The 14,445-nt window shown below is 37.7% G+C and overlaps 1 protein-coding gene across 4 annotated transcripts in view; it reads left to right on the top strand.

The window, feature by feature from the left end:
* Nucleotides 1-14,445, top strand: part of ITPRID1 (ITPR interacting domain containing 1) — a 175,299-nt gene that overhangs the window by 78,907 nt on the left and 81,947 nt on the right. For 3 of the 4 annotated variants that reach the window (XR_012074380.1, XM_072964742.1, XM_072964741.1), the window contains exons 2-6: nucleotides 2,483-2,599; nucleotides 4,980-5,229; nucleotides 8,393-8,556; nucleotides 9,843-9,891; nucleotides 10,224-10,267. Coding sequence is in view for 3 of the 4 variants with exons in the window: in XM_072964742.1 (XP_072820843.1) it covers nucleotides 8,412-8,556; nucleotides 9,843-9,891; nucleotides 10,224-10,267 (238 nt within the window). In the remaining variant the exon portion in view is untranslated. The remainder of the gene's footprint in view (nucleotides 1-2,482; nucleotides 2,600-4,979; nucleotides 5,230-8,392; nucleotides 8,557-9,842; nucleotides 9,892-10,223; nucleotides 10,268-14,445) is intronic. The other variant, XM_006201868.4, reaches the window with a different exon arrangement.

Raw genomic sequence — 14,445 nt, 5'->3', positions numbered from 1 at the left:
TTCTACCTTTACATTTCTTGAGAAGATAATTTGAGACAATCTAGACATCTTATTTCTTGTACACCCAGTAATTTTTTGTACCCAGTTTCTGAAACTGTTGATTATCACTATGTGGTAAATTGATAATTTTCTATAATCCATCAATTTCTTCAACCATTATTTGTTGGTATATAGAATAGCTTTTCTTTAGAATAGCAGGTCTGCATCTTTTAAACATTGGTGTATGTTACCCACCTGCTCTCTGGTTAAGGTTTTGCTAATTAATATTTCCACAAACAGTGATTAGTATCAATTTCCCTGCCTTCTAGGTATTCTCATTCTAATGAATTTCTATCTGAAAATCTAATATAATAACTCATTCTCTTTTTAGTTTTCATTTCCTTGAATTTTTAAAAAGATTTATTACATTTACTTTTTTGAGTCATTCGTAGATTTTCTACTTTTCAACTGCCTGATTATTACATTGCTTCTACATCTATGTATCTTTCTCTTTTTGATTTGTAATTACATAATGTACATTAAGGATACGAAAACATTTAATGTCACATACACCGCAGATATTTTTACATTTTTTAAAACATTTTGACATGTTTATTATTTTTGCCACAGTAAATTTTAAATTTTTATCTGGTTAAATTCATCATGAGTTCCCTTCATTGCCTTTGGTATCATTTCTCTACAGGCTTTCACCACCTCAAGATTAGAAAACTATTCACCAATATTTTATTCTCAGACTATTTTTATTTCATTTTTTTTCACATTAAATCCTTAACACTATTGAAATTTATTTTGATTAATTGTTTAGGACTATATTTTTGTTTTGTTTGTTTTTTAATTAAATATTTAATTTAGAAATAATTGTAGATTCACATACAGTTGTAAGAAATAATATAAAGTCTACTTGCCTTATGCAGGAATCTTTTTAACTATGTAAGCATAACTTTTTCTGCATATGCAGATTTTATGTAGGACAGGCTTTGTCTTCCCAACATAGTCAATAGGTACAAAGTTGTCATATCATGACAGTTTCTTATGATCATTTATAAGGAATGGGATCTATTCCCCTCTCTACTGAGATGTTATGGTTATTATCATGGTGGGAAAGGAAGGATAATGATATCTCTGATATCAGAGGAGTAAAGAATACTGCTAGAATTTGCCTCTGTAAATAGTCCAGGAGGAAAGGGGATTTAGACACAGGAGCTGGCTTAAATCTTGATCTCTTCTCTTCACTACCAGCTATTTCTTTGTGTTCTTGGACAGAGTACTTTCTTGTTTATGTAATTAAGATCTTTACTATCATGATAGTTTTCTGTTGGGCTGAAATATGATGCAGTTCTTATTGTACAACAATGTATGTTTAAACTTGAGATGTATGCACCTGAAGATCTTAAAGCAAATAGCTGGACCTGTCATTTTGCAAAGTTATTAAGAGAGGTAGCTGGAAGGAAAGTGTGATAGAGCCCAACTAAAATGGTTCATAAGAGAAATAAATATCTGCATTGGTCAGAGTTCTCCAGAGAAATGAAATAGAAGATAGATAGATAGCTAGCTAGCTAGATAGATAGATAGATAGATATGTAGAGAAAGAAATATCTATATCTATATCTATATCTATATTTCTCTATCCATCTGTAGAGAGTTTTATTATTAGGAATTGGCTCACACAATAACAGAACCTGGGAGGTTCTGTCAGCTGGAGACCCAGGAAAGCTGGTGGCAGAATTCCAATCTGAGTCTGAAGCTGGAGAACCAGGAATGTCAATGGTGTAAATCCCAGTTCCAGAACAGGAAGAGACTCATGTCCCAGCTCAATCAGTCAGGCAGAGAAAAAAGAATTTTCCCTTCATCTTTTTCTTCTATTCAGGCCCTCAACAAATTGAATGATACCCGTCCACATTGGGGAAACCAATCTGCATTACTCAGTCTACTAAGTCAGATGCTAATCTCTTCTGGAAACACCCTGACAGACACACCCGGAAATAATGGTTAGCCAGATATGTGGGCACCTTGTGGCTCAATCAAGTGATCACATAAAATTAATCATCACACCATCAGATAAGACAACCCAGGATTTCAGTAAGCTAATATTGAAGAACATCTGTCTAATGGTTGCAAGGCCACTGGTTAATAGCCCTTTGGTAAAATTTATGCTATAACTGCTTGCATCTATTTTAGTCCCCTTATTTGGAACATTTGCCTCCCATTATCCCATCTTCAAGAGTCAGAATTAATACTTTCACTTCCAAGAAGTCTTTTCCTATGCCCCTAAAAGAACGTTTTCCTCCTTTAATATTTGAGAACAGTTGTACTTCTCTCAAAATGCATATTCTGCCTCATAATATATAGTTAGTAAGTACTATTTCTTGTACTGTAAGCTCCTCAAAACCTCTTTGCTCATAGTAGACAGTAAAATACTGAATTGAATTGAATTAGCAGATATCATTATTGAATTTATTTAACTAATATTTCATTTATACAGTGTGCTTTTATGAGCAACTGCTAGTGCACAGTACTTTGCCTGACATGATAGAGACTACAAAGATGACTAAGTCACAATTTCCACAATTCTGAGCAAAGACAGAGTCCAAGGTCAGAGGTAATTATTCCTTCATTAAACATTTATTGTTAATCACCTATTATTATTCATGGTCCTAGACTAAGTACCATGGATACTAAAATGAGTAAGTCATGGTCTTTCTCCCCAAGAAATCCATTTAGTTGAATGAGAATGGCAGAAGTGTAAATAGACTACCTGAGTGTGAAGAGTGCTACAATAAGGGGTTACACAGGTTGCTGTGAGTTCCAGAAGCAGTCTGGGGTGGGAATGGAGAGCAATTGGGAGAAACATTCTACAGAGTAAGTGCTGTCTGCTCAATGCAATGATATCCAGTAAAGAGGGGCAGCACTACAGAAGGATCTGCACCTAGTGGGATCAGAGAAGAGGGCTCCTTTGGGAACAACAACTAGCTCTGTGCATCCAGAATGTGATGTACATGAAGGAATCTAGGTTGCAGTGATGTTGGAATGGGAGGCCAGAGGTAGAGCATAGATGCCCTCACCTCCTTTCATTCTCCCTCCCTAGGATGAGGCAAAGCAAATGTTGAGAAGACAAGAGTAGAAATGATGACAAAAGAGGGGATCATTGAGAAATAAAAATCTCTTTAAAGTTGGAAAGGGATTGGAGCAGAGCTAACAGTAGATGAATCAGTTGATCGAAGTTCACCAGCATCAAAGTCATTTCAAGTTTCCAGGAAGCTGTTTATATGTTTCTTAAAATAATAATCTTTTGCTTGTTTTTCCCTAGCAAAAGAGGAAAAAACTCAAAAGTCCAAGAGAACTGACTTTGGGTTCCAACTTGGGCACAACTGCCTTGTCTTTAAATCCAGCTTGCTCCTGAATGGCAGGATTGAGCACCCTTCACATATTTCATGGTGGGAGGAAGCCACCCACAGAACAAGTCATCACAGACTGCTTGTTCCTCCCAGCAGAGTGTTGACAGAACACTCTCTTCCCCAGGCTCTGCCTCTACTTCACTGAATCACTTGGAAAACTTTGCAAGTGTTTGCGGGACTTTGATACTTGGATAGGGAAGAAGAGCAGAAGGGCATTCCTGGCTTGGGTTTGTTGCTTGAGTTTTTGAGTGGTCTTCCAACTATGAGTAGTAGGAACAATATTTTTATTCTTTTCACTTTTCTAGTTTTGATGAATATAGCTTTAAAATATTTTTAAAATGTGAGCTCTGTTGGTCAAATATTAACTAATCTATGTGGAGACTAGAAATAGGATAATCAACTTATGAAATTATATCATCTCATTCAATTCTCTCATTTTATGCAAGAAGAAATTACATTCCAAGACAACTTGAAACTAGACGCCCAGTATCACACACCCAATTAACTATTTGTTGATTAATTAAAAAAATTTTTTCCCTGGTGATGAGTTTATATCTTTCATCTGCTTGTTAGCTGTTGGAAGACTCAAAAGAGAAGGTTAAAAAAAGGTATATGCTCAGATAATTTTGGTCAAAATGTCAGAAGTGAGTATCAAGTGATGACAGAAAATGCTGCTTCAAAATGGTGGTGTTTTACATATATGTATGTATGTATATAAGTGTATATGTGAATATATATATACATAAACATATACATATACATGTATGAAATCTTCTCACTTTTAAAATTCAGATCCACAACACATTATTCCCTGATTTTGTATATCTATTCCCGGCAAGTTGCACCTTCTGATAAGTTGTTTAACTACTAATTACCAAACCATTCTTAATGATTTCATAAATGATTATTTAAATGAATGCTAGCAAGGGATTGAGCAATATCAAAGAAAGTCCTGCTACTAAGGAAGGCATTAAATATGGAGGATGGAGGGGAGCAAGACAAGCCTAGATACTATTTGAGATCTTATGAAGGCTTGAAAAGAGACTGTGACAATGAGGGTCTATAGGGAGACACAGAGATGGCGAGATCTCTGTGGACTCAGAATGCCTTGGAGCTGTTCTATCATTATAAAGTTCTCTTATTGACCACAGGGCTCGTTCAGAGGTGGTGGCCAAGAGCTACAGCCTGTAATCATAACCTTGAAATTAAGCCCATAGTTAAAGGAACTTCCAAACTCTGATATGAGTCTCTAACTAGTCTGCATTCTCATGGTCAGAGAAATATTTTATTCTTACACTCCCCAAATGTATCTACTTCTCAGTTATCCAAACTAAGTAATCTCAAGATGACACAGGTTATCTACAAACTAAGAGTGTCAAATGTATCTCCTTTGAGAAAAACTATTGCACTGATTGGTGATCCTTCTTCTTTACTTCACAACTCTTGCCAGGACAATGACAGGAGGCAACGTAGAGAATAAAAAAGGAAAAACTGAGCAATAAAGCATATTGATTGTCCTGTTATACGTTTTTCATTAAATTTTCCCAACAACCCGATGAAATGATTATTTCTTTCTCGTTACAGAGGTGAGGAAATAGATTATCGGAGGAATTTGAAAGGTTCCAAGGAAATGTCAGAAAAGCAGCAGAGCTGATTAAAATCTGGAGTTATCTGACCTCCAACCACTTGCTCTTTTAACCACATAGGAACCATGAATGCTGGCTAAACCGACTGGATGTTCCTTTCCCAAATAACCAAGCAATCAACTGATAATAAGTTACAGATTATTTACTTTGAGTAAAGTGCTGCACTGGGATCCACAGGGAACACAGAGGTAAACAAAGCACATTCCTTATTCTTCAGCATAAACAACCTGTTTGCACAGAGGTGCAAAAAGTTAAATAACCCCAGAGGACAAGAATGTAATCATTGTCACTGCTCTAAGGATCAAATTCTGTGCTTTCACTGTGTGCTGAGAGCTTCACAGTGAAAAAGAGCATGTGTGGTTGAATTTGCTCAAGCAAAAGAAACTGATATAAAATTAATATAACACAATTTTTACCATTTTGGTTATTTTTAAAATTTTGAAAAGTTGATAACTTTTCAGTACATTTCTTGTTGTCTTTTCAATGCATTGTTTATTGTTTTGCTTTGTTCTTACAAAACTGAGTTCTTGGTGCATATATAGTTTTGCATCCTTCTTTTCAGTTGTCGTTAAACATGTTAATACAAGAAATTTCCCATGTTAATGGCAGTTCTTTATACATATAAGGATTAACGACATGGTAGTCAGAATATAAGGGATCTGAAGAGAGAGGAGGGCCTCTCAGGCATAGGAAGCAACATAATCCAGAATAAGGATTCACTTTGGATCAAATCAGAGTTGGCAAGAATTAGGTTCCACGTGTTTCTGGGGACACAAGGGTTAACTAGGGGAGTCAGCAGAGGCCACATGCCATAACTTCTGCCCTGTCAGTTCACTGGGCTGTTGGGGGCAGCCACCTGATATGTGTCCCTTTCCAAAGAACTGCTCTAGGGTCAAGCCAGTGGATGCCAAAGCAAGGGCATTCATGCATCGGAGAATCCATTTCCAGAAGCAGCTTTGTTTACTAGCTGGGAAGACATCCACTAAAACAGTGGGAACAAAAAGAGTTTTCCTTTACAAACCCGTCCATGACCCTTGCTTCTAGCAAGGGTTCCCACTTTCCTTGGCAAGCTTTTTCCTGCTCTTAAGCCAAGTACGTCTGAGCCGGCAGGGAGCGTAGCCTCACTGGCTGTATAAGGCTGGTGGCTGAGGTCACACATGCCATCGTTGAATGGAAGTTTGGGGACATAACGAATAAAACAACACATTTATCTAAAATTTTGATAACTTTTACAGTGATACGTTTGAAAAAGTGGCAGCTAGGTGAAAATCCCACATTATAATACAGAAACAGCACTTTGAGGACTGAGCTGCTTGACAGCTCCTGCCCCTCCACAACATCTTTGTGCTAAATAGAAACTGACCTTCAGCTGAGGCCAGTGAAGGTCCAAGATTATTGAGGGAATATTACTATTTTTTTGGTAATACATTATTTTTTTCTTCAAACCCTGATTCTTTATTGAGTCTGATATTTTCATGAATGTTGTTGAGCATGATTTTGGAGTTTTTCCTCCTTGTGAAATTTTGCACTGTCAGAGTTGAAGCTCTGATTATAATTCACACACACAGGATGCAACACATTGCCACAGAGAACTTCTTTTCACTCAAAAAACCCCAAGCCTACATAAAATTAAATAACTAAAAATTAAATGTAGTTTCTAAATTTTGTTTTGTCATGTTATGAATTCTACTATATCAAATAATTCTATGAAGTTTAGAAATTAATTTTCTCTATATGACTTTGGTCTCATGTTATCATCAAAATTTGTGTAAACATTTGCTCCCAGGGGATATTCCTAAAATTAACTTTCTAAACTGTCTAAATATAGATATTAACTGTCCACCTTGGCCCTAATTTTTAACTAACTGAGATTTCTTAGCCATTGCTTTTTTAACATAAAGTTAACAGTCATCACAATGAATTTTTGCAGTAATTTACTATTGCAACAATAATTGTATACTTATATTTCAACTGAACAACAGAATTTTAATATATAAAGCATATAAGAAGATCCTTACTACCAACTGCACCTAGAATACTCATCTATAATTAAGTAAAAATATTCAAATGTTTATAATAAATCTGAATGACTTGACTTGCTAAAACACTGGTTAGAAATGATTGTCTGTATGACACGTGATCAGTGATTATGCATAAGTGTGGGGATGCAGGACATAACTGCTGAAGTAGGCATTTGACTATTCGGTCGTTCCTCCGAACTTGAAGAACAGACTAATGCAAATTCAGGTAGATGCCATGGGAAGAATTCAGTCAGGGTTTTGTGGTTTCTAAACCTAGCTTTGCTACTTTAGCTGTGTGCATATTCATTCAATACCTACAATGCGCTGAGAAATTAGTCAAACACTGACACATCAACAAGTAAAGGGGGGGCCTTATTCTCAATGTGCTGATAGTCTGGGAAGTTTGAACAGTTTACACAGCTGCTCTAAGCTTCTGTCTCCTTCTCTTACCCTATGAGCCTCACAATGATGTGAATAAAGGTCAGACGAGATACATTTCTTGTGCCGTGTACATAATATATTTATTACTATCCTAATTGTCCTAACCATCCTTTAGGGCACATAGTGTGGCTTAATAGTCACGGGAACATGCTTGGAGTCCAGAGCCTGGGTTTGAATCTGGTTGTTTTGTGTGGTTTTGGGTATTCAGTTTAACCCCACTGCTCTTAGATTCACTAGAAGATTATTTCCTTCTTTGACAATTAAATAAAATAATGGATTATAGCATTCAGCATAGAATCTAGCACATAAGTATTCTGCTTAGGTTAACAGTTATTAAAATTCAGTACAATTTATCCCAGTTGAAACTAAGGGGATGCAAAGAGGTTATATGATTTACACAAGGCCACATAATTAAGTCGCAGAGATGAGACTCAGCCAGGTTGATCTCTTGCCAAAGCCCTCATTTATTTACATTTCGGGTCCCTAAATGCATTGTTATAGATGTAACTGTTGGATAAATTTGGAGGATACTTATATGTTAGTCAATGCTTTTAAACTGTCTCCTTGGCTGGGTGCATCCTCCAGTCCAGTTTCTTTGCTCACCATCCACATCTCCAGGCCACCAGATTGAATCCTCCAGAGTGTGGATGTGGCCTGGTGACGGGTGAAGCCATGTTAGTCCCTGGTCTCCAGCTGTCCATTGAGAAAGAAACTTCATTGCACTGACACAGGAAATTCCTCTGGCAGGTGAGCCAGGCTCCCAGACGTTGTGAAGCTGAGTCCACTCTGTGGACTGTGAGTCCTCTGGTCTTCTCCCTCTCAGTGAGCCAAGTTCAAAAGTTGAGCTCATTGTGTCTAATTTGATTATGTGTGTGTGTGTTTAATTTAGCTTGCTGAATTATTCGCTTATGATGGCGGAGACATCTCAAGGAAGCCAGGAGAAGGGCAGGAGAGACATCCTGAGGTCCACCAAGCAGGCATGGACCCCCCTGGATGAGCAGCTGCCTCCTGGCTCTGAGGAGGAGAGCCGGAGTCCCACCGTCCCCATGCTGGGTGAGAATGGGCCCTTGGGGGTATTGGAAACCAACCTGCTGTGAGTGGTGAGGGATGTGGAGGCTTTGGCTGTGGGCAGATGATTCTGGAACAAGGACTTGACTTTGAAGATACCAGTGTTACTGGCATGATACCAGAAACTTCTATGAAGTAGGCATGTCTGATTTTCTCTATAAACACTTAAAACACAGGCCTTCTTGATGGAAACAGACAAACTAAAGAGTGAATTCTGTTTCCTTTCCGCTCCAGTGTCCCTTCATCCTAAGTCCCCTAGGGCCCTGAAGCTGTATGGAGTCCATACCAGAGTCATGAGTCTTCTTGCAGGACATCACACATTTTAATGAAAAGCTCTCTTTGCTGGGTCTTGCATAAGTTATTGATAATAATTTTAATAATTTAAGGAGTAATAGAAAAACACTTCTCCTTCCACTGTGATTTCTTACTTATTTGTATATTTGTTTATGATATAGCTATCTGATGGTTTTCCTTCTTTTCCCACCACCCAATTCATGCTGTCCCTTCACGGTACCTCAGCTGAAGACTAAGCACCTCCCATATCCACTTGCCCTTTTTTGTTCATCAGACACCTTGTAAGGGGGTAATTCTGGTACCTCACTGTTTGGCCTGTACCTCACTGGTTGGCCTGTAACCAACCAGAATGGAAACAAATATTTACAGGAAATGCTGCTTTTGTATCCTTCCCTTTTTGCCTGTTGACTATCTGTTGAGCCAGAGATAAAGATCCACCTTAAAAGACGGGTGCCCCTTTACCACAGGGTGCCTTTGGCATTCCTGAGATTCTGGTGCAGTTTGTCCCTGGAATGAATGCAAATTTGGTTTCTAACCTGGCAGAGAACTGCTTGCAAATAAACATCACTGGCTAGCTGCCTTAGGTAAATGTGATTCAGGAAAGAGAGGCTCCATGTGATTTATACCCGACAAGAGAAAGACAAAAGTCTCCTGTACTTTTTTTCACCCTTCATACTCACACCAGGTAATTTAAAATTACTCTAACAGTTCTTTATCTCTCATGATTTTTTTTTCTCTTTTACCATATTTGCTTTCTGTGTCTCTTTTTAAGTTAGTCTTTTGGCAAGTTCTTCATTTTCAGGAAAAGCTGATTATGGAAAACAGGAAGTTTTGCCTTGGGTGGGGGAAATGAATATGCTTATAGAAATACGTGAGTAAATACTAGGAAACAAATCTATTAGGTGGTGGCTGAATAATGGGGCAGGGTCATTTTGGCAGGTTGTGTTTTGACTGACTGGTCTGTTTTTTATTTGTAGAAGATTCCAAACGAGGAAGTATTCAGCAGTGGCTGGACTCTGGATCCTTGTAAGTATTTCTTTATGCTCTTACACATCTCTCTTGCGAAGATCCATGAAAACAAAGTGGGTAACCCTGCTGGGCCAAGGTGTGACGTATGGGGGTTTTCATTTTAACTGGATGTTTGAAGGATTGCTCTATTATTGCAAAAGTTATATAATGGTTTAAAAGTGCAAAATAAAATAATATTATTTCAGTCCTTGGCTGTTCATTGGTTTCCAAAAGCCTTCTTGTCATAAAGCCTTACTCTACATTTACTCTTGTCTGTTTAATTAAAAAGCAATTTAGCATAATTTATTTACACACGTTGCTTGACTCACAATACTTTTGTTTCTTTGTAGTGTCTCCGTAAATGAGAACTTTCAGCCCTTCATCGACCACGTTGGTAAGACAAGAGAACCCAAAAGAGTTATGCTTTGGTGGACTTGAGTAGGAGACGTATTTAAATGTTTGTGTGAATAGCTCTTCTTAAAATGAGAATTATCAGAGTTTCCTAGAAATGGAACAGATCTCAGAAACCATTCAGCTCAATCTCTTTGTTTGACATATAAGACTGAGGCTCAGAAAGGATAGGTGTTATCCAGCAGCAGGTCGGGGGCTGGTAAGCAGGACCCGTGCCATGCTGTTAGCTCAGACTAGCAGAAAACTCACTGGGTTCTGGGAAGACATTTTGCAAGGATGTAATTATGAAAATGAAATTGTTTAATTTTTCCTCATACTGAATTTTGCTTTTGCTTCTAAATTTAGTCTCTTTCTATTCTTCAGCCTTAAAATGATATCCTCTCTTTCTAATGATGCATTTGTTCTCAAAACAACAAATGACTGAATTCTATAGCAAACAGTGCAAGCATGTATTTCTGAGGCAGAAAATGTATCACACTTGTTACATTGAGATGTAACATTATAAGAAGAAAAACAAATTTAACTACAGGTCTCACAGTTTCCATCTTCATTAAATCAAGCACCATATTTCATAAGACTCCTCAGTCATAAAATGCGCCTACATTTTAAGTACTACTCAGATAGGAAAATAAAACAACAAGCCCTGGCAGTTACAAATGAAAGGCAGCGTTGACTACAAGACACATCCTGATTTTATACACGTTAAAATGTGGGGAAAAAAAGTGTGTTTTAAAATTGATGAAATACTATAAATAATGTATGAAAAAATGACATAAATTAGGAGTTTAATGATTAGAGGTAAAATTATTTGTCTAATTGTTACTTACTTGACTGGGTTTTAATTATTTCACTTCCTTCACTGCCATTTAAATTAAGATTGACCATTGGCTACACACCAGTTAAATACAGGATTTTTTTTTTTTTTACTTTAAAAATCTAGGTATACTGTTAAAAATTTCCTCCTTGGCTAAGCTCCTTTATTTTTTAAAATATTAAAGTTCCATGATGCCAAAATCTCTGAAGATGTTTGCCAATAAATTGAATTTAAGTACTGTGTTCCTGATAGTTCAAGTCTTGAAAAGTCAAGAAGTTAAGAAATACAGCCAGCATTTCATATCCCCCTGACATTTCGTCTTGCCTGTAGTGGGAGGCCTGGCCCCATTTCTGGGGTTGTCAGGAACTGTATTAAAAGCTTCACTCCCCAGAAATTAAGACAAAGCTTGGCGCTTCCTCCTGTGAATCAAGTCAATGAAGTAAAGGCATGAGGTGAAGACCTGGAGGAGAGAAGGGTTATCAGAATGACTCTGAGATCAGACATGCACAGCTTCCATTTGCCAGGTCCTTTATCTTCAGCGAGATTTTTAATAATAATGGAATAACTTCTTACAAGTTTAATTGAGCCTTCACTTTTACAAGGCCCTTCCTCATCTATCATATTTTATTTTTTTAACATTTTTTATTGATTTATAATCATTTTACAAAGTTGTGTCAAATTTCAGTGTTCAGCACAATTTTTCAGTTATACATGAACATATATATATTCATTGTCACATTTTCTTCTCTGTGAGCTACCATAAGATTTTGTGTATATTTCCCTGTGCTATACAGTATAATTTGTTTATCTATTCTACAATTTTGAAATCCTATCTGTCCCTTCCCACCTTCCACCCTCTTGGCAACCACAAGTTTGTATTCTATGTCTATGAGTCTATTTCTGTTTTGTATTTATGCTTTGTTTTTTTGTTTGTTCGTTTTGTTTTGTTTTTGTTTTTTAGATTCCACATATGAGTGATCTCATATGGTATTTTTCTTTCTCTTTCTGGCTTACTTCACTTAGAATGACATTCTCCAGGAGCATCCATGTTGCTGCAAATGGCATTATGTTGTCAGTTTTTATGGCTGAATAGTATTCCATTGTATAAATATACCACATCTTCTTTATCCAGTCACCTGTTGATGGACATTTAGGCTGTTTCCATGTTTTGGCTATTGTAAAAAGTGCCGCTTATCATATTTTAAACTCAGTAACCTGTGTGGTAGCAAAGCTGGTGTTCATGTACATCTTTTAGTGACAGCTGGTTGGAGGCAGGAGGAGGAACCTGAGGCTGGGCATTCTCTCAGCCCCTCCGCATGCTGGTTTTACTCAATGAGCTCATTGCATACGGAGTTTAGGGAATACATGCTCTCACTGGGAAGTGGAAAATAGAACAGGACCAGAACCTGGAGTCCTGAAGGTCATGAGTGTGGCAGGGAGAAAACTTGGTGAAACAAAAAGGAACTGAAGAGAAGAAAGAAAAGTCGTCATTGCTTGAGGGAAGATCCTGTGAAAATGCCCACAATCCCATTATGCTGTGGAGTGGTGCGTTTGTTCCTAGGGCAGCCATCACCAATGACCACGAACTTGGTGGCTTAAAACAGACATTTATTCTTTCCCAGTTCTGAAGGCTGGAAGTCTGAAATCAAAGTTTCAGTAAGGTCATTTTCACTCTGAAGGTTCTAGGGAAGAATCCTTCCTGGCCTCTTTCTTGTGACTCCCATCAACCCTTGGTGCTCCTTGACCAGTAGCTGCATCTTTGCAGTCTCTGCCCCCTCTCCCCGTGGGCCCTCTCCTCTTCTCCTCAGGACACCAGTCATTGGGTTTAGGATTTAAGACTCACCCTTATCCAGTTTGACCTCACATTTACTAACCATAGCTGCAGAGACCCTATTTCCAAATAAAGGACACATACCGAAATGAAATTGGGGGGTGGGGGGGACACTATTCAGCCCACTACAAGTAGAAATCATTCTGAGACTGTTTTCCTTCAATAATCATTCTGAAGCTTTATGTATTACAGTAGCAACAAGATCCAAGTGCTTCTCATCTTCCAGATGACCCAGTACCTCTCATAGAAAGCATGCTAATGGGCCCCAAATAAAATGAACAGGTGGAATAAGGCTTCAGTGGCCCTGTTGCTAATTCCCTTGAGATGGCCAAGGTTGGGTCTTGGCTCTTTATGGTGATTCTTTGGCTTTCATGCTTCTCTGTGGCTACCTAAAGTCTAATTTTTGTTAAACTGGAATCTGGTTGGCCCATTTCCCATCTTGTTCACCATCATTACGCTAGGTAAAGCCCCCTAACCTTTGGCACTTCAGCCTCTTCATCAGTAAAACTCGGAGGGGAAAGAAATTAGCACATGTCAAGGCACACAGACTGGGTACTTTATGTAAATTATCTCATGTACCAGAACCATCTTCTGAGGTGGATACTATTGTTACTAACTTTTGCAAGGTGGATAATGAGGCTCTGAAATGTTAAGTAATTTGTCCAAAGTAACCCAGTTAGTTGGTAAGGGAGTTGAGATAGAACATGGGTCTGTCTGACTCTGCAACCATGTTGCCTCTCTAAAGTCCTGTAGTGTAAGTTACTATCTATGCTGTGCATGGACACCCATGGGAGGAAATTTCTGTGTCAGCATCCCTGCTAGAAAGTCAGTATGAGTGAGTTCACTGGTGTCTGCTTCTCCTTCCAGGTCTTCTGACTCTTGTGCACCAGCTTTCAGAGCCACGACTCAGTCCATTTGAATTTTAATTTTTCAGAGTGGGACAAAACGAACTGTTTTAATGTCAATGAAATATCTGTGGAAATGCAAAATGGTCACATCTAAATCTTTAAATTAAAAAGATGCATCAAATAATTTTTCTAGAAAGCCTTAAGAAGCCATTTTACCTTAATTTTAAATTATAAGAAATTAAACTCTTAGAAAATTGACATGACTGAGAAACTCATGCTTAATATTTGGAAAATTCTATGGTTATTTTTTCCCCTGAAGCTCACTAGGTTTCTGATCTCTACATTTCAGTCTCAAAAATAATAATACTGACCATAATTAATAACCATCATATATCAATAGCCTATTACATATTTAAAAACTTGTGAAGTACTCCTTAAACAAGCTGATTGATTAATCTCATTAAATATTGACGAAACAGAGACTCAGTAAAGTTAAGAAATTTGCCTAAAACCACATACAGCCAAAGAGGTGGAGACATGATTTGAATCCAAGTCTGTATGATTTCAAAGTTCATACTCTTTCCAGCAGAAACCAGTATACTGCATACTGGTGTAAATCCACTGCCATTAATTCTGTCTCTAGCTTTTCTTTATTTCTGTAAGCCAAG

The sequence above is a fragment of the Vicugna pacos genome, chromosome 7 (genome assembly GCF_048564905.1).
Source record: "Vicugna pacos chromosome 7, VicPac4, whole genome shotgun sequence".
Lineage (NCBI taxonomy): Eukaryota > Metazoa > Chordata > Mammalia > Artiodactyla > Camelidae > Vicugna > Vicugna pacos.
This window is presented reverse-complemented; position numbering and strand designations above follow the sequence as displayed.